The sequence below is a fragment of the Rhopalosiphum maidis genome, chromosome 2, assembly GCF_003676215.2.
Source record: "Rhopalosiphum maidis isolate BTI-1 chromosome 2, ASM367621v3, whole genome shotgun sequence".
In the NCBI taxonomy this organism is placed as follows: domain Eukaryota; kingdom Metazoa; phylum Arthropoda; class Insecta; order Hemiptera; family Aphididae; genus Rhopalosiphum; species Rhopalosiphum maidis.
In genome coordinates, this window is record NC_040878.1 from 18,783,956 (window position 1) to 18,804,641 (window position 20,686).

General features: G+C 25.1%; 1 protein-coding gene across 2 annotated transcripts in view; it reads left to right on the forward strand.

Moving 5' to 3' along the window:
* The window catches only part of LOC113554004, a 195,750-nt gene that overhangs the window by 72,971 nt on the left and 102,093 nt on the right, over nucleotides 1-20,686 (forward strand). For both annotated transcript variants that reach the window (XM_026957630.1, XM_026957631.1), the window contains 2 exons: nucleotides 8,007-8,114; nucleotides 17,680-17,768. In XM_026957630.1, the coding sequence (XP_026813431.1) occupies nucleotides 8,007-8,114; nucleotides 17,680-17,768 (197 nt within the window). The remainder of the gene's footprint in view (nucleotides 1-8,006; nucleotides 8,115-17,679; nucleotides 17,769-20,686) is intronic.

The window sequence follows — 20,686 nt, forward strand, 5'->3', positions numbered from 1 at the left end:
ATTGCGTTTTGGACAGCAGACAAACAAACATTATACTCGCAAACACGCGCGTGCATAATATTTACACACACACACACACACACACACACACACACACACATATATATATATTTAAGTGATATGTACGATACGATGTTTTTATGTTAGAACAATTCCAACGGCGACAAATTGTTTTCCCTCTCCGTCCGCACTGGCTAATAGCTTTTCCGTCGGTCTTCCTTTTTTACACGTGACCAAGCTCCTCTTTATTTTTATGGAGTTTTCGAATGTACGAGTATATAGGTACATAAGGGTAGAGACATAAGTATATATTATTACGTAGGTATAATAAAAAGGTCAAGTTTTCAAGATGATATTATTTTTCCGTATCTGTAGGCTATGTGTGTGTTCTGGGATAAATAATATAATAAAAAGAACCCGTCCCGTTTAATTGCTCTTGTGTTTTTTTTTCTTCTTTTTTTAGTCATTTGTTCGTTCAACCGGAAATAGTGGCGGCGAACAAGAATCCGTATATTTTTATTGTTTTCATTGCGTTATTAACGTTAGGACCACGGCGGATTCCGCCTTTTATTTTCTGTCCGCTTGATTCCCTAGCCGAGGATGCAATATTATTAATTTAGTGGCCTCGTTAGCAACGCACAGCGCTCCAAACAATAATCACACGCGTAAACATAATATAATGGAACTTAAGATTTGGAGAGTTGCGTTTTATTTCAACAGTTGTGAAATCGGAAGTCGGAGCGTCTTCTGTACACGCGGTGTTGGAACGTTTCAAATTTGGCTCGCCGTTTACGGCAGTGCACCACGCGTCGAACAATCTGTCAAACACACCCTTTCGGTAGATAATTGAACTGTCTAGTGTTTTTTTTTCTCTCCGAAATAGATTTTCAACTGAACCAGCCTTCCACCCCCACGCACCACTATATTAAATTATTATACATACGTTACGGTCAAAGTGAATAATTCGGAAATTGTAGTATAGTTTCCGGGCATTTTGCACAATGCTCATTATATTTGGGCAAAGCTAAATCTGCTTTTTAAATTGGTTACATTGCCCGGACATTGTAATACAATAGCTGGTCATTGTGTACAGTGCCTAACTGTCTGTGGACAATGTAAATTTTTTAGTTCGTCTTACAAAGAAATAAATGTTCCGACTATTACCTATTAAGTGTTCACATATTTTTATTATTATTATTATTATATGTAAGTGCATTCACTTCACACTGGTAGAATATAAGTAATGACTGCATTTTAATAGCCGATACAGTGTTTGATTTCGATATCTGTAATAATGTAGCGCAGATAAAAATAACTTGCTGCCTCGTGACAACTTTATCAGAGTGTATTCCAACGAAAATCTAAACTCGAGATATAGTATAGAATTTAAAATCAGTTGAAATTACATCATTTAACAGATTTGTGGTATTTTACACGTATTGTTATTTTGGATATCGTAGATATTCGTATAATAATTTTACTTAATACTTAAAATAGGTGATTTAAAATTAGATGAAAATATAATATAATTTCGAAAGCAAAAATCCAAATAATATATATTTAAAAGAGGTAAATAAAACCAAATATTATATTAGTTAAACAATTAAAAAGTGGAAGAAAATTAAAAATACACGATTTTAAATTATTAAAGCGCCATAATATAATAAATATAACAAAGAATTACATAAAATAATACATAACATGTATTTACAAACTAGTCACGGAAGTAGAAACTAAATGAAACATGAATTGAATGCAAAATATAATAAATTATTAATATGATATTATATTATAATCTTTAATGACACATTTAAATCTGTATTAATTATGTCATAGAAAGGCTGCATACGAATTACGTCCCATAATACAAAAATATACATCGCGATATCCGAGTTGTGTCCGCGATTTTCTCGCGACATGTACGAGTTGCGTCTTGGTTAATAATTGATTAATTGATTAATAATATACAAATTTTTTTTCCTTCTTTTACAGACTGAGGACTGACATTTTTATAAATGGTGTGGTTAAAAATTGTAATTATATATTATAAATTATTTATTATTCTAAAATAATATTAATATTAATATTAACGAAATTAAAATTTATAAAATACAAAAAAATACTGCTCACTTTTAAATATTAGTTACTGCACATAGAGTGTGACGTTTGATACTGCACTCAATTTTAGAACTTGGTTGGTGTATAAAATGTTGAGTAATAGAGTATACTATTTTCATTATCGGCCTACATAGCTGACGATTATGTCATATACATAAAAAACAGATTGTTGTAAAATGTGTTGTGATTGTATGTATAGGGACAGTGGGATGCCCCCTATTGGATCTTTTAATTTCATAGTTTTGTGAGCTACCTGTTGCCTCCTTAGAATTTTAACCCTAGTTGCGCCTATGCCGGGGGGACGCAACTCAGATGTGCCGCATAGAAAAGGTAATACTTTAAAAATAGGTCTAGTTATAAACCAATAATTTCTTTAGAGATCTATTCTCATTTTCAAATAAATTTGATTGACATGCAAGTTCAACCTGATGGTAATAATATATTTATTGTCGTTTATCAAAATTATGTAACGGAATATGTTTTACTTAAACCACACAAACATACCAGCTGAAGTTATACAATCAAAATAGAGACAATAATTTAAAAAAAAGAAGTAAATCATTACATAAAGTTGAAAATCCAAGCTTTAAAAATGAAAAATTATTCTAAAAATTAAATTTGTGAAGGATGTTGAAATAATTTTAATAAAACAAGGAATGATTTGCGATCCATTTTAGGAGTCATTATATCTGATAACAATAATAATGAGTTAAATCTTTATCAAATAATAAATGAAACCTCGTTTTTTTTCAGTAAAAAACAATAATTATGAAATTGGTATACTTACTATTGAAATTAAGCTTCAACAACTATTAATACAAGTAACTAATGTGAAAAACTGAAAAATGAATGCAATTCATGGAATGCAAATGGATATTTTAAATCATTAAGAGGAATGGCTAGATAATTTCAATCTTGATAGTCAAGGATATGCAGGTGTAACTGTAAACAATAATATAAATCAAATAAATGTAAATTTAGTGCTGGAGGAAAACTGTGTACTATGGTATATTTAAATGCCACGATAGCCTAAGTTGCAAAATTAAATGGAACAATAAGAAAAAGTTTTTATTTATATTATGTCAATAGTATAACAAAACAATAGTTTAATTAAAATTGGAATGTATGCTATTTTTATAACATGCATTGCATAAAGAAACAAATAGTTATAAATCATTTATACATGATTTATTGTAAACAAAAACTGTTTTATAGCTTTTTCATAATAATTGCTCACTGTATTTTGGTAATTTTGTATAATAGTAAAATAATTTTCCAAAATGTCCAATGAAATTGGGTATTGTACTACAACGACTGTTTATACACTTTGACCGCAACATATATAATAAATAGGTACCTTAACTATACCTGACCATGATTATTATATAATTATTACATATCTCCGACTGATACTGATTGGTGGTGGCCTTAAATACATCTTTATGATCAATCTTACATCAGTAGTGATACCAAATCTCTAGGTATATCGTATAATATAAAATACGAGTTAGAACGTATTCGGATATCGTTAAAACCACACATTTATTTAACTATCGAGCCCCATAATAATATATTATAGCTCCCGATAGCAGTACAGTATTGCACAACAGATGAATCGTTATGTCGCCGCTTATCGGTAATGTATATCATATTGTACTAATAGGTACACTACAATAACACATTATCGGTATAATTATGACGCAAACTAATACAATGGGCGAGACAAATCATCTCCAAAAACCACGCATTTCTATTTAAGACGTTAAATATCGTTTCGTCTAATAACGCAATGTCGAAAAAAACCAAAAAAACTTACACAACTCATTAGAAACCAGTTACAAATCAATCACGATCCAAAAAACACGCATACTTCAACCACCAATAACAATAACCAAATAAATGATAATGTCACAATGTCACAAAATGTTTTTCCGAAACTACACTAAACCTATTTTTTACTAAAAAAAGGCTATTATTTTTAACACAATCGAAGGTATTTCACTAATTGAATTCATTAAACTGTTTTGACTGATTACAAATACTTTAAACAAAAAATTTGTCTCATAAATTTCAAACAACCATTTGTCTATTTTACCAATATTAATATAGTTAATAACATCTTTAATCGGCATACGGAAAATATAGTTGATGATCACAATATTGATATACGTAGATTTTAAAATCAAAAAGCGTATTATCTTTTTGAATGTAGCTCCTACTATTTCACATCAATTATATTACTGATGCATTAAAATATATCATAGGCATAAATATATTTACGCCAATCTTCTTCTTAAAAGCTGGCTTCTCTACATAAGATTTATCATACATTATACATTTTAGAAACCAAAAAAAAAATACTTGGCTTATTATTAATTAATTTTGAAGATGCCGATTATCGTATTTTATTTTTATTTAAAATACTTGCATGTTGTTTAAGTAAAGGTACAAGTCCACTGTAAAAACACGATAGAACATAATAAAAACTCCTTCTCAAGCTAAGATTCCAACTTCTTCACAATTAGTACTTCACGCAACAATTAAATATAAATATATAATCCATAAAAATTATAGTGAACCCCATAAACAGAAAGAATCACAACTCTGATTTAAAACAAACTCCTATACTAAAAAAATCAAATCACACTTAAATTAACAAAAGTAATGATTCTCAATAAAATTATATTCACACCACAGACGCCTATCGAGAACATATTTGTCCCAATATCACATTTATAATCCAAATAAAAAGACCAATATTCAACATATCATCTTAACAACTTTGAAAAATAAACTCCTCAAAGCTCAAATTAACCAAAAATACAAACGCGAGATCATAAGAAAATAGAAGTGCGAAGCATTGAAACCTATTAAACATTTTTTTTTCCAACAACCAAGACACCCCAATTAACTTTCTTCAATTCAAATACATACTAGAACAATCTCCTATTAAATAAATTAACATATTAACATTTATTCACTCTATGAAATCGTTAACATAGATATAATATCAATAATGAATCTAGTTAAGGTATTAGTTCACAAATAAATGATACAAAATGAAATTCTCAAATATATTATTTCAAGTATTCCCTCATCAAGATACCCAAATATTTCACTAAAATGAAAAATCATACTCTCGATACTTAACAAATAATTCAATAAAATATCAATGGCCTTCTTAAATATTTCACCGACATTCGACGTGCAAAATACAATATTCAATCAATATTTTTTTTTTGTTTCAAGAAACTCACCTAAAACCCAATGAGAAATTTCAAGTATGTGGATATGAAGGTACTTTTATAAAAATCACCAAAAACCTCTGCCCGTACTAGTGGTGTCACAAAATATGTCACACACCTAATCAAAAATAAAAAAATCCAAAATTAGTTACCTGTAGAAGTGAATTTTATCCTTATAAAACTCAAGAGCCTAATATGTATCTGATAACACAAATTTTCTACTTTTATTTAAAAAGATTATGCTTTTTAAATTTATTGTAATAGATAAACATCATTATAGCGAATTTAACAAATTGAGTTGACTTATATTATGCGAACATTTATTGAATTTCAAGCATTGTGCATCAAGTATTTTATCCGAGCAAGATAATGGTTGGTTAGAATGATAAATTACTCAAAAGGAAAAAAATATAATAAAATAAAAATAAGATAAAAGCCACTATTTCCTGAAAAATTAAGTTATGTGTACTATTTTTATTTAGAAAGTATATAATTTAAAGCGAATTTAAAGTCAAATTATTTTTAAATTAGATAGTTAAAATCAATATAGACAATGTATTAATTTAATAATTTTAAAAACCTGAATTAGATGGAAAAATGAGCAGGTTACATAAATATAAATAAATTAATATATTTGAGTACAAATTTAAATTTGAAATACAATTATACATATATAATGCACTAATAAAGTTATTTAAAATTAGGGGATATTTCTACAAGATATTAATACTTGAATCTACATATAGATACATTATTTTAACAAAAAAAAAAACAATTTATGTATGATAGGTACCTATAAATAATTTAATGTTATTAATTTAATTTTATAAATTAATGTTTATATTTATGTTATGTTTGGTTATTAGATGGTTCCTTTAACAAATGAACATTTATTTTTATTATTTTATTATCACTCGTGATAGATTTTATGATTAGAAAAAAAAATACTGACTCGTTCTATCACACATCTTAACATCAGATGATCCATTGATCTGCATATTTATTTTATTTAATAACAAAAGAAACAGTCACAGAAATATGAATGTATTTACATTATAAAAATTAAGTACAATACTCTCTGGTATGATGTAATATTTTACAACAAGCTTGTACTTTTTTATAATATTTGTGTATAGTCCTTTTATTACAAATATTTATTTCGGTATTTATATTATTTTTAAACCTACCGAGTTATTGTTACAAGTCATAATATAAAATAATTTTTATAATTTTACTTTGTATAAATAATCGTATTATTAATGTTATTTCATTGCTTCGATATTTATTATAAATAATTATATAAATACCGTCATATTATTTTTATATTATTATTTTGGTTAAAAATACCAGTAACTACTTGATCTATATTATTAGTAATTTGAATTTACATTATTCATATTAAAAGACAAACGCTCAAATGTAATATAGTAGGAATTTTAATTTATAAAACATTTTTGATGAATGTGTATTTTATAGGGTGAAGGTATATATTTCTATAGCAATCAGTAACCATGTAAATATACTCCACATTAGTTTATAGATGAGTACCTACCTATAGGCTATAATTGCATATGAACAGATTGTACCTACCCACACATCAAGTCGAGTAACTAGAATGCTTATGGTCGCTCACATAATTATTACATATTAATTTCCATTGTGAACTTACTACATATGTATACTAACAGGAAATTTATTTTGATTGTAAACATTTATTAACTCAAAAACATATTGATTTTGTATACATTATTATTGATATAAAATACTGATCAAATAGTTTTTCTTTAAAAAATTTTCTTGTAACAATGTCTAGTAGATAAACATGTATCATGAATCTTTGACTCGATGTGTCTTTATTATTATAATCAATACCAAACATGTGAATTATTTTGTTTTTTTAAGTTATAATAAAAATTAAGTTTGATATCGGGTAGATGTTTATACGAAATAACCAATAGGAGTTTGGTACTATTTGAATTGTATATTTCTCATTAATATGCACAAATCGATTTGTCTTTGGGGTCTTAATACTGCCATATAATGGTAAAGGTAATGTAACTTATTGTTATAGAAATGTGAGCGGCCGGACCACAGTTTAGTTAGATTTATTTTAAATTAATATTCTATACAATTAATACATTTAATTTAAGTTTTAGAAGTTCATATTACTTTTTTAAACATTTTAAAATGCATTGTGAAATACAATATTGTATAATTATTAAAAACTGGGCGATAGATATTATTATTAAAATAAGTTAATGTCCACTTAAAATTCGTAATCAGATTTGAATTCATGTTATTATTATGTACAGAACTCAAGTTCATACCAAATAAAATATAAAACTGACAATCACTTAAAATTTAACTTCCAACTATGTTGAAAATTGTATAATAAATATTCTATGCATTCACACTGGTAACGTTAAATTTTAGAAAATTAAAATAAGACATTTCCAATATTTAATGGTTTAAAACAAAATCAAAACATACATTTTGTCCAAATTAAAATTAATTAGTGAATTGTATTATCTTTCACATATTATTTAAATATATTAATTTCCTAGACTGAATATTATAATATGTAAATTATAAAATGTAAAATGTATAAACACAGTTTACTAAATGTTTTAATTTTAATTTCAGAGAATACGAATGCTCATGTTTTCCCGGATTTTCTGGTGGAGATTGTGGTTATGGCCCGATTTGTAAGATGAACAATACAGATTCCTGTGAAAATGGTGGAGTTTGCAGGTAAATTTCACCTAGTTATATAATATTATTTAAGTTTTTTCGAAAATTGGTTCGTTTACAAAAAAAAAAAAAATAATAATAATAACAATTAAAATCAATAATTATTACTTAATAATGACTGTTATTATAGACATGTTATTCATTAATAATCATTGATGTTTGTTTACATTTAAATGTAAAATAAATTGTTTGAATTCCTAAATATTATAAGTACATGCTTAAAAAATGATTAAAAAACTATTATATTTTATTATTTTCCTTGTATGTTACAAATAAGTAGTTATAATCCCATGATTATTTGTTTTTTAAGCATTCATACTTTTTAGTCAATACTCTGTGTACTTGTATTTTAATGTTTGTATACAATTCACACAGATTAATCAAAAAAATAACATTACATTAAAAAATTATTTGATTTTTAGTTTATTTAGTTATAATTTATACGAAAAAATTCGCTTAAGGTGTAGAGTATAGTTTTTGATTGAAAAGTACTAAATTATTCGATGGTATGCTGTAAAAATACTGTATAACAATATATTTTTATATAATAAAATATGTATTAGATGTATATTTATATTTTTCTAATGTAAAAGTGAGATCATGAAGCTTCAAACTGGTAAAAAAATGTTTTAACTTGTTCGTAATCTTGTTTATTTATTTAGGTACCTACATTTGTTGTTTTTTTCCAATACGATAAGTCGATTCACTTTTTTAAAAACTTGTATTAGAAGTTTAAAGGTAGAAACTTTCTTATTTATTTTTTCATTTTAGTTTTATTTTATTTGTATTCTTATCAACTGTTAATATTCTCAATAGAATATTTTTGGTTTTTTTTTGGTACTATTTGCAACAGACACTTAAGTTTTATTAATTAATAAAAAAATAACTACTTTTATTTGATTTATGTGCCTAGGTGTTACAAATTAATTAAATAATTTTTACCAAAATTGAAAAAAAGGTTAAAAAATCAATAGGTTATGTAGAAAAAAAAAAGTTGTTAGTGTTTAATCATATACGTATAATTTCTAAAAGTTTTAAATGTTTGTATTATATTTTAAATTCGTTGCTAAAAAAAAGTAAAGTGAAAATAAATTACAAAAGTACACCAATATCACAAAATAACTAAGTTTTTTGTTACCATAAATATCACTAGAAGATTGCTAGTTCTACTGCTTCATAATGAACTCATATAGTTTTAATTGATATTGATTCTGAAGCATCGTAACAACTTATTGGAACTATTGGAGAGCTTGTTCACTGAATTGTAAATTTTATTTCAAATATTTATTGTTATTCAAAACTACAAAATGCATAATTTTACGAGTGTCAAAAAATAATAATATAAAGCTGTTTTATTAATATATTTTCATATTTGTTATTGCTTTTTTACTCATGAATTCTCTTTCTACATTATTTAATAGCACAAAAATTGTTTTTACGGTTCAGTAACATTGATTTAACATAATTAATAATTAAAAAAAAAATTTTTCCAGTGATTCTTGTAAAAACGAGTTATAATATTTTACTTAATGTATATTTTATATGTACAATAAATAATTCAGGAAAATCAAAAATATTGATTGTCAAATAATTTTATATTTTTCATGTTTTGATAATATATATATTTTTTTTTTATGCAAAAGTCGTATAACAATTATTTTTAGAGGTTTTAAATATTTATTTATTTATTTATTTTTGTACGAATGTTATTTGTGATTTTAATATTCTGTATATGATCTGTAAAAATAAAAATGTTGTAGACCATAACACGAATCATTTCTAAAATTGTTATGCTTCAAAATTAAAAGATTAAAGCTAACCTAATACTTGACACCAGCTACAAGACTAGGATAAAGTGTAGACTTATGTAACATTCTTGATCATTTTTAAGGTGTCATAAAATGTTAAAAACTGCAATACTTGCATAAATATAATGTATGATTTATATGCATAAATATAATTTCCTAGATTCATGTAATATTTTCTTAATTACTTTTTTAATTTAGGAGAAATTTATATTTATGCTATAACATACGTAACGTAAGAAAACTGTATAAATAAGGACAATAAAAAAAAAAACATAGTAAGTTATGAATTTATGATGCTAAAACGAATGTTCAATAATAATAAATTAATACACGTCAATATGACATTTTCTAAACATAATTATTTATTTTTGTGAAATATATTACATATTAAATAAATGTAGCACCTAGAAAATCATTTATATTTTTAATAAATGGATATAATAAGAAATTTGATTCTCTGATTTAAAAATACATATTTTCAATACAAATTATCATTAAGCGAACTTATATATATATTCATATTTATTGAAATCAATAATTTTTATCCTATACGATATACTTTTTTAATGTTATATAATTATTTTTAATACAATACTCATACAATTACTCTTATTTTAACAAATAATAAATAAATAATAGTAGATAGTGCTTGTTAATGTACTAATACTGTAATATGCATATATTCATGAGTAGAATGGAGTAATCTAGAGGGACACAATACCAATAGCAACCACTATTAATATGATTAGTTATACATGAACCAATATATTTTTTTTTAAATTGGCAGTTCCATAGTCTTGTTGCAATATACATTGGTATGCGGACACTGTAGGAATACGCACATGTGTATACATATGTGATCTATTTAAGACCGTATACACATTTGCACAAATAACAAATGAGAAAAAAATATATTATTTTTAAATAACATTTTGTTGTATCCTAAAAAACACGAAATTCAATAGATTTAATATTATTTAAATACAAGTTACGTCTCTATGGAAATATTTTCCATAATATTACTTTTCATTTACTAATTTCTACGAAACAAAATGTCTATATATTCAATTTTTTTAATCGAATAAAAAACCCTTACATAATACTTTTAGAGTAATTTCAATGGTCTAAAAAGTGTTTCCAAAAAAACTGAAGCACATTGTTGTTAAACTGATATAGTTCCTATCTTACACTCACAATCTAAAAGTGTCTTGGAAAAGTTTGAAGACATTTATATGCTTATTAGTCATTCATGTCAAAAAGTTTTACATTTATTTTGTTTTTTTTTTTTTGATGTTCAATTATCGAGAACCTGTTTAACAAAATTTAACTTCTATCACAATTTATTATTTTTTATATACTCGTAATATAGTATACAGCAGCAGAAGTCTTTATGATTCCCAATTTCACTCAAAAACCATCTTCTTTGTTCATAATAATATAACATATTTTATATCATATTACTCGCGTGTTTATCACTTGTGCATCAAAACCAATGTGAATAACATAAGAAAATCACGTCTTTATGCCTGTTCATACCTAGCGGTTTAGATAATATTTGGAAAAATACAATTTAAATTTTCTTATTAGATTAATATTACTGTGCTTATCTTACATAATATGGCGACAGACATGACGCGGTGGATGGATTTATAAATGAACGCTCATTTATAACATCATCTTGTTTTCCTTCCACTGGGTCCTACGATAATCGTGCTTGCCTATCGTTTTTCCTACAATAACCTGGAAATGATGACGAAGGATGGTGGAAATATTCACCTGAGCAAGCATTTATGTTTGTTCTCTTCTAGGTTTTGTCCCGTTTCGACCCTATTCCCTTCGGCTTTTGTACGACCTTTAGTCGACACATGCAAATCATATCGCGAAATTAATTTCCACAACTATTTGTAGGACATAACAAAAACTAATCGTGCAATTGCTAGTACTGACTATTCACTGATAGATAAACAGATAATGTTTTCTATCAGTTTATTTTGTATAATAATGCGAATAAAATATTGTTAACTTTAAACGTTGACACTGAACGTGTAATAATTTCTTATATATTTCTCGTATAAAACGTATATTGTTTCAAAGAACTTATAAAACTGTATTATTATTTATATAACAATACATTTCCTACTGGGATTTTGATATTCTAGTGTTTGAATACTTGAATACATCTAGCAACCAAAATCTAAGATATTCAAACATTTCAAACAATTTATTGAAGTATAAGATAGTTTCAGATAGTCCTAAATTAACCTAGAATCTTATAAATGAAATTTCTTGCTCTAAAATTAATAACAAAGATGACATTAAAACTATAATCCATAGTGAACAGAAATACGATGTTAATAATGATCCGAAGGAGGTGTCAAATATTTTTAATACATTTTTCATCAATATGGGGAAGAAATTAGCTGAGAGCTCTAATTTTTCTACGAATAATTGTGTCTTAAATGGAAATGAATTTTCTTTCGATTGTCTTTCTCTAAAAAAATAGCAAACATCGATGTTATTAATATAGTTAATAAATGCAAAGATGATACAGCTGCAGGTATAGATAAAATAACAATTAAATTATTAAAATGTATTATTGTACTTATTGTCAACTCACTAGTATATATATAACTTATGCATACAACAAAGTATTTTTCTAGATAATCTTAAAATAGCAGTGATTAAATCAATTTTTAAAGCTGGAGACCGCAAAAATCTAAATAATTATAGGCCAATATCATTGTTAAGTAATTTTGCTAAAATATTTGAATAAATAATTAAAATTTGATTGATCTCATTCCTAGAGAAAAAAAAACTGTTATCAAGAAATCAATATGGATTTAGACCAGGTATTGGCACTGAGAATGCCTTATTTAATACGACCCAGATGAGTTAGATAGTAGTAACAAGGTAATTGCTGTATTCTTGGACTTAAAAAAAGCATTTGATACTGTGAATCACAAAATCTTACTACAGATATTGCCAAATGTTTATATTAATAATCTCAGTTTAAAACGGTTTGAAAGTTATCTAAAAAATCAAATACAAATGGTTATAATAAATAATATAATAGGACAAGAAGGTGTTGTTGAATATGGAGTCCCTCAAGGAAGTGTATTAGCTCCGATTCTATTTTTATTATACATAAATTTGGTTAGTGATTTATGTCTTGATGGATTAGTTGTTTAATATGCAGATGATACATACCTACTCTTTTCCGACAAGTCATGGGATGGGGTTCATAAAAAAGCGACTGTTGGGTTAAACAAATTTTATCAATGTCTATGCGACAGAAATTTAACACTTAATGAATAAAAAACCATGTTTATGACGTTCTCGATTTATAAAAGTTTTCCAAATCTTAATCCCATAACAATCCATAGATGTGTCGATGGTAGCAGCTATAATAATGTAAGTAAATGTATAGTTATAAAAGAAATAAATAATACCCGATATTTAGGTATCATATTTGATTAAAACTTACGATGGAATCTTCACACTCAAACCTAGTTGGGAAATTACGCTCAATAACATATACATTTCATAAATTAAAAGGTTTAGTGCCCAAGCAAAGAATGCGAGTTATTTATTTTGCTTTATATCAATCAATATTCCAATACGGAATGTTAGTATGGGGGGGATTGGGCGATACTGTTTTAAACAAATTTTAAATAAACCAGAATGACATAATAAGAATTTGCTAAAATATAAGTACTCCCTGCAAGGTTCTACAAATCAAAATTATAAGGAGTTAGGAGTTTTACCGATTAGATTTCTCTATAAAAAAATTGCCATTTTGTTCACTTTTAAAAGGTTCAGTCAAAATAAAGATTACAAACTGTTGGATTGTAAAAGATAAAATATAAAATACAATATACCTGTTAGATATTTTTACAAATCTTTTAGTCAATCTTTTATAAATTATCTAGGGCCTGTATATTTTAACTGTATGCCATGCCAACATAAAAAAATATTCACTGTTCCAAATTTAATATTAAAAAAATTGTAAATCATTGGTTATTTTCTCAGTTAATCTAAGACCTTCATAATATATGTTTCGTTATATTTAATATGTAAAATTATTTCATTTTTAAAAATTTTTCTATTGTTAATATTATTTGAATTTCAAACGTATTCATCACTTAAGTTTGCTAATTACATAATATAAATTATGTTTTTAATTATTAATATTACTCTCTATCTCTAACACAAGCTAATAGCTTAAAAGAGATAGATAATTATGTAAAATATCTGAAATTATTTGTATTCTATGTAATTTATGATGACTTAATAAAAAAAAAAAAAAATAAGGCTCTTTTTAAAACTTTAATTTTAATTTAGTTAATTAAGTATATGAACGATTATTTCTAAAAAAAAAAACACGGTCATATTGGCTTTTTTAATACCCAATATTTTTTAATTTATTTATATATTATTGTTATTTTTTTTTTATCGATTTTAAATATATGACTAATGAATTTGGTTCAAAAGATTCATTTTTATAAAAAATATAATATTCAAAAAATGTAATATCAGTTTTTACAGAAGATAAAATATGTGAAAGGTTCGACGGTAAGTACTGTTGGTTACGTTAGATTAATTTTATCTCATACAAGGTTATGCATCAAAGACTTATAACATTTTTCACTGTCGGAAAATAAAAATCAGTACCATTACACACATAGACAAAAACATTGGATATCTGTTCGAGGATAAAGCACATGAAGAATAATACATGAACATTGAACATACAGTTATTAGCTTGCTTATAATATAACGTATCAAAAAAAAAAATACATTACATTTTTCTACATAAAGATTTCTATAATATTTGTATGAATTAAGTAAATACTTTATGTAATTAATTTTATAATTTCACTTTGAAAATTTGTTCATTATTTACATTTACATTATTACAGCTAATTACTTACGTACGAGTATATTATTACAAATTATTATCATTACTTTAATCGTTTAATCAATACAATCCTCTAAAAAAAAATTAAATCAAAAAGTTAATTGATGGTGATGGTGTCATAGGAATCAAATACTCTCTAACAATCGGTTTCTATATAGGCAAGTGAAAAAATATTAAGTTTATAACATACATATTATGTATTATATTGTAAAATTTTTTTAAGAACAGATAGAAATTAATAAAGTGTTAATTATTATCGATTCGCGTTTCAATATTTTAAATTTTGATTTGAGTTAGGCATAGAGCTATTGGATTTAAATGTGTGTTAGATTCTAATTGGAGCGATGTAAAGGGGTGGAATGTGTTTGAAAATTTTATACATCAAAGTTAAAAAAAAAAAGGAATTGTAATTATTTCTATGAAATGTACAAATATATATTTTGTTTATTGATCACGGTTTCTATAACCAGGGTAAATATAATATAAGAATGATACAAGTTTATATTACACAAATTAAAAAAAAAAAATAACATTTTAAATGATAAAACTTTGTTTATACTATTTACAAAAAACTGTTTTTTTTCTGATTCTGGACTAATGGATATATTGGTTTTGTATTGGTTTATATGATAATTTAATTTTGTGTCTATAATCAATTTTTGAACAGTAAAAATATTTAACTTAATAAAAAAAAGTTTTTTTAGTTATTCCTAATATTTTTCAAAAAAATCTGAAAAAAATCAAAAAAAAATTTAAAAAGTGGAAATTAAGATACTTAATATCTATAGATTGTTAAAATTGTTTAGTTTTATTTATGTATAATGTTTTATACATTGGAAAATGTTTGCTTGAAAGCAAAAAGCTTATAAACACAATTATTCTTACCTCGTACTTTTTTTCTAATATAATTTAAAAATATAAACGTATAAACACATATATATATAAACACGTATTTTTTTTATAAATATATCTAGTTAAAACTTTGATGACATTTTATACAATAGAACAACTAAATATATTTTTACTTATTTAAAAAAAATAATTATTTGAATAACTTGTAGTTACTATGAATAACGTATAATATTATTTGATATGCATAATGTTATTCGATGTAAAAAATGGTATTGGTAACTTTCAAGTAAATTTATTTTTTATTTTTAAAATGTCTTAATCTCGAGTCTGTGTGTTTAAATTTAATAATACAAATTATCAAAAACCAATTATAACATATTATTAATTAAATTTATTATATCAATAGTCTTATACTTATAAACTATAATTATACCTAAATCAAATTGTTGTATCCTAAAATACAGCTATATAAGACCGTATTCCATACCACTAATGAAACATACATATTATAGTTATGTTTTTAGCATAATAATTTTCAGTTAATGTATTATATAGTATCCAAAGAATTCAATAAAATATATCAGAAAACTGTTATTATTATTTAATATTTGGTATGATATTTTTTCGATTTGTAAACGTATTATAGTATAATGATTATAAAAAATATATATTAAAGACTCTGTCAAAACAGTCAATAATGAAAATATGTACAATAATGAATGCATGTACTGTATAAACGGCTGATAAAAATTTAAATACGATAGTGATTTAAAATATAATATTAATATTTAGCAAAACATTTAAAATAATAATTAATAATTCAATAATATCATGCCAATATTGATCCTCATTAATTTAATACTATATTAGTATAGTAAATTATGATCCAATGATTAAATACAAACCGTAATCACACATTCACATGAATAAAGTAGTGTGTTGGTTTTTTTTTTAATTTTTAACGTACTTTAAATAGGGTCCACGCGCACGATGGATTTAAACCACAATTGATGGTTTAAAATGTTTTTGGACAATGTGCTTTGCGATAGTGGACTGAAATCAGAGCTCTAAGCATTCAGTGAAGCAGAATTCGGTCGTTGAGGGAATTATCCAAAACTTTGGCTTTTTTAAATGCTTAGTATTTACGACGCTGTTGACAAGTCACATAAATCATTGGGCGCTTAAATGTTGTTATTTATTATTTTAATAGTTTTGATGGATAAAAAAAAAAACTATGTTTTTTATATAGTTCTAACTATTTTGTTGGTAATAATAATATTCATTCGTACTTTTTTGATGGCGCCATCAAATACCAACACGACCACTTGATATAAAAATCTTTTTTTTAAGCGTTTTCCAACAACAACGCCAGACGGTACCCAATGGAGCGATCACTGATAAGGAGCACTTTTTCTTAGAACTCGGAGTCTACAATTATGGGAGTACTTATATTATTTTATAGTGCACATAGTACCTGATGTTTTTAAAATTAAACACACGTATTCTTAAAAAGTATGACCTTTCTTGGTAATATTTTTTTTTACATAAATTTAGTATCATTTTATTTTTAGTTTCAAAAGTGCTAATTAAATAATTAATATAATGTCAACCCTTAAAAAAATCACTTCATATTATAATGTAATAATATATATAATTTACTTGACTGTCAGTATATTCCAGTTGTGAGAAGCAACGACTAGACTCGAAGGGTAAAAATTCAAAAATGTAGGGTTGGAATATTATAATTTAATAACAATAATAATAAAATGCTCAAAAACTTAACGAATTGTATTATTTGGGAAAGTAGAAGCTGCTTGATGCACACACACACACACACACATACACTTTTCATATAATATATGTATATGTATAATAGTGATAAACGAGCTGTGTAAACCGTTGACAGGGCCTATGCTGCTAAACAAATAGTCGTAAAGTTTAATTAATGGGATTCTCTAAAACGTTTATAACGTGTGTGTTCTTTCAGACATGTCGGTCGGTCGATCGCGATATGCAATTGTCCTGCCGGATTCACGGGCGGAAAATGTGAAGTACCCGTGGTCAACGTCACTGCTGGTAAGTTAACCAAAGTATTATATCACATATGTATTATATATGTCACTATCATTATGTTGTTTAATATTACATTTTATGCTGTACGCAAAAGCATAGCGCGTGGACGTTTGAAACGTCGTGAACGTTGTGACGCACTATAAACAGTAGTTACGACATCTGCTTAGAATTAGTGTACGTATGCGTATTTGTTTTTGTTAAAGTGGTAACATTATAATACTGCGATAATATTATGGCTATAATATAATATATACTGCTATCCTAAGCATAACTAGGATAACTGCATTTTTCAAAATGGATTTAGCCTATACAAGATGTAATTTAGGTACTATTAAGAATTTTCTATAATAATTTTTAAAACCATGTTTTTTCCCCATTAAATACTCAATAATATTTTGAATGACAGAATACATATTAAGACCGAAAATATCCAACTTTTAAAACTAAATAAAAAAACATTAAACCTAAATTTGTACTATGCAAAATAATTAAGAAAAATAAAAGATGATGGATTTTTTTTTACTTTAAAACTATAAAATACTCCTATCGTAATAACTTGATTTATTTCGTAATCGTATTAGTTTATAAATTTATTAAGCTTAAATAATACTCTTAGTAACTCATAGTATAAGTGAAATTATAAATATAATAATTTAAATTATGTATTATTTTAAAATTATCTATATAAAATTATACATATAATATATATTTATATATTTTATTTTTTTATGTCCTCTATTGATACTTTGTTACCAACTATTCTAGCATAATTAAATTAATCATACTTTTTTTATTATTTTGCTTTTATCAATTTTTGTTTCATATTATTTTTTTGATAACCATATTCTACACCATATACCAAAGAAAACTTTGGTTATATTAGTGCTGTGTAAAGCCTTATTCTTACTAGCTTTGAGAATACTTTGATTTAAATTATTTTAGAACAATATTTTGCTTTCTGCCTTCGGTATTCTATTAATGATTTATATGTTACAATCTTTACTTTGGTTTTAACTTTTAATTCACTCTGAAGTATTTAAAAGTTTCCATTTTTTTAAATATATAATCACTGAATTCAACTTGTGTTAACTAATTGTACGTTAATAGGCACAATTTTTAGTTTTATAGTACTTTTACGTTCCGGTGTGGAGTTGAATTCGATTACACTTTCCACGACATTTTTTATAAGCATTACAAATCTTGTTCCATCATCCTTTTTTATTTAAATTTATGATAGAAAAAGGTTAGGCCAACAAAAATAACTTGTTCAATGCCGGCTCATCTCATTTCCCGGAGCACTGCTATTGTTAAGTTATAGCTTGCAATACCTAACCTATTTTGGCATTCGCCTGTTCAAAAGAAACTGAGTATGGAACATACTGCGATCTTAAAATCCCATAATCTGTTCCTGATTCTATTCGTTAATCCTACTTTGTCTGTTTTTCGAGACTTTTGTATTAGTTCCTTAACATCGTTGCTTTATGATGTGGAGTTGTTTGACCCATGGTAATCCCTTATACCCTGAAGGACCAAGCCAATTAAGGTCGTAGTAGGGCTACTAAAATTCATTTGAAGTTAATTTGGATACATATGCCACTTCCCCGAAGCTGTTATTGTAATTTGTAACAATAGTAGTACTTAAAAAATGTTTTTATTAAACTACAATTATTTTACTTTCAATACTAATAATAATATCGATTAAAAAATATTTATAATTTAATGATTAACTATTTTTATTATTGTTTTGTTTTAATTGAGATGTTATAATGAGTAGATACTATAAGTTTCCTCTTACTTTAAAAAAAAAATTGAAAGTTGGTAGTATGGCAAATATAATTAAGCGCTTATCAAAGTATTTTAAAATGTATTCATACATATATTTTTATTTCAGCCTTTATAAATCCTAGTCTCTTATTTATTATCTGCAAACGAGGATTTTTGAGTTAGATTGTATTATTTATGTCACGTAAAAAACAAAACACTAACGAAGGTTATTTATGTGTTGTATGATTTACAAAATATACTATGCGTAGTTAATTTCCTTTATTCTAGTATATTCTTAATTATATTAGTTCCTGTTGAGATGGGTTAAATGTGGTGGGAATGGTGATGTAGAATGTCAAAATATATGTAATTTTTAATTAAAAAATATACGAAAAGAAACAAGTTAGTTTTAATATTATTTTTTTTTTTTTTGGCACTGCATAAATAACGATTCATTTTTATTACAATAAAAAATGGAATCTAATTTTACATTTCGTATAACACTAGAGATATCACTTTTTTTGAGACATATTTAAATAGTTAATTTAGGTATGAACCATATTTGATTTAAAGTGTATACTATTTTATGATCCATTTATTTTTGAGTATATAATTTGATAACGATTATAATTTTATGAAGAAAAATTGAAGTACAATAATTTTGTAAATTTACATATTTAATTTGTATTACTATAATTTACCGTATACACGTATTCCCCGTTAACTTCTATCTAGATTTTAAATATTTTAAACTAGAGTTATAACATGTTATATTCCTTATAAATCCTTTAATATACATAAATTATAATAAGTTATTTTTAAAAATTTAAAATATATGATAAATTCGTAAGTGAAATATAATAGGTAATGTGTTTATAAATGTTTATTTTTAAAAGTTAATATTTTTAATATTATATACGATTTATTAATTCATTATTCTCATTTGAACTTTTAGATTGTTAATAAGTAGTGTGTACATACACAGTATCTACTTTTTAATAACAAAACAAAAATTATAAATAATATATAATGACGTTATCTAAGTATTGTTTTACTTAAAAGTTTGTATCAAATGAATACAATAATTTCATAATATCAATAGACTGGGTATTACTAGTTATTTCGTTATAATTATAGGAATAAAATTAATCTATGTT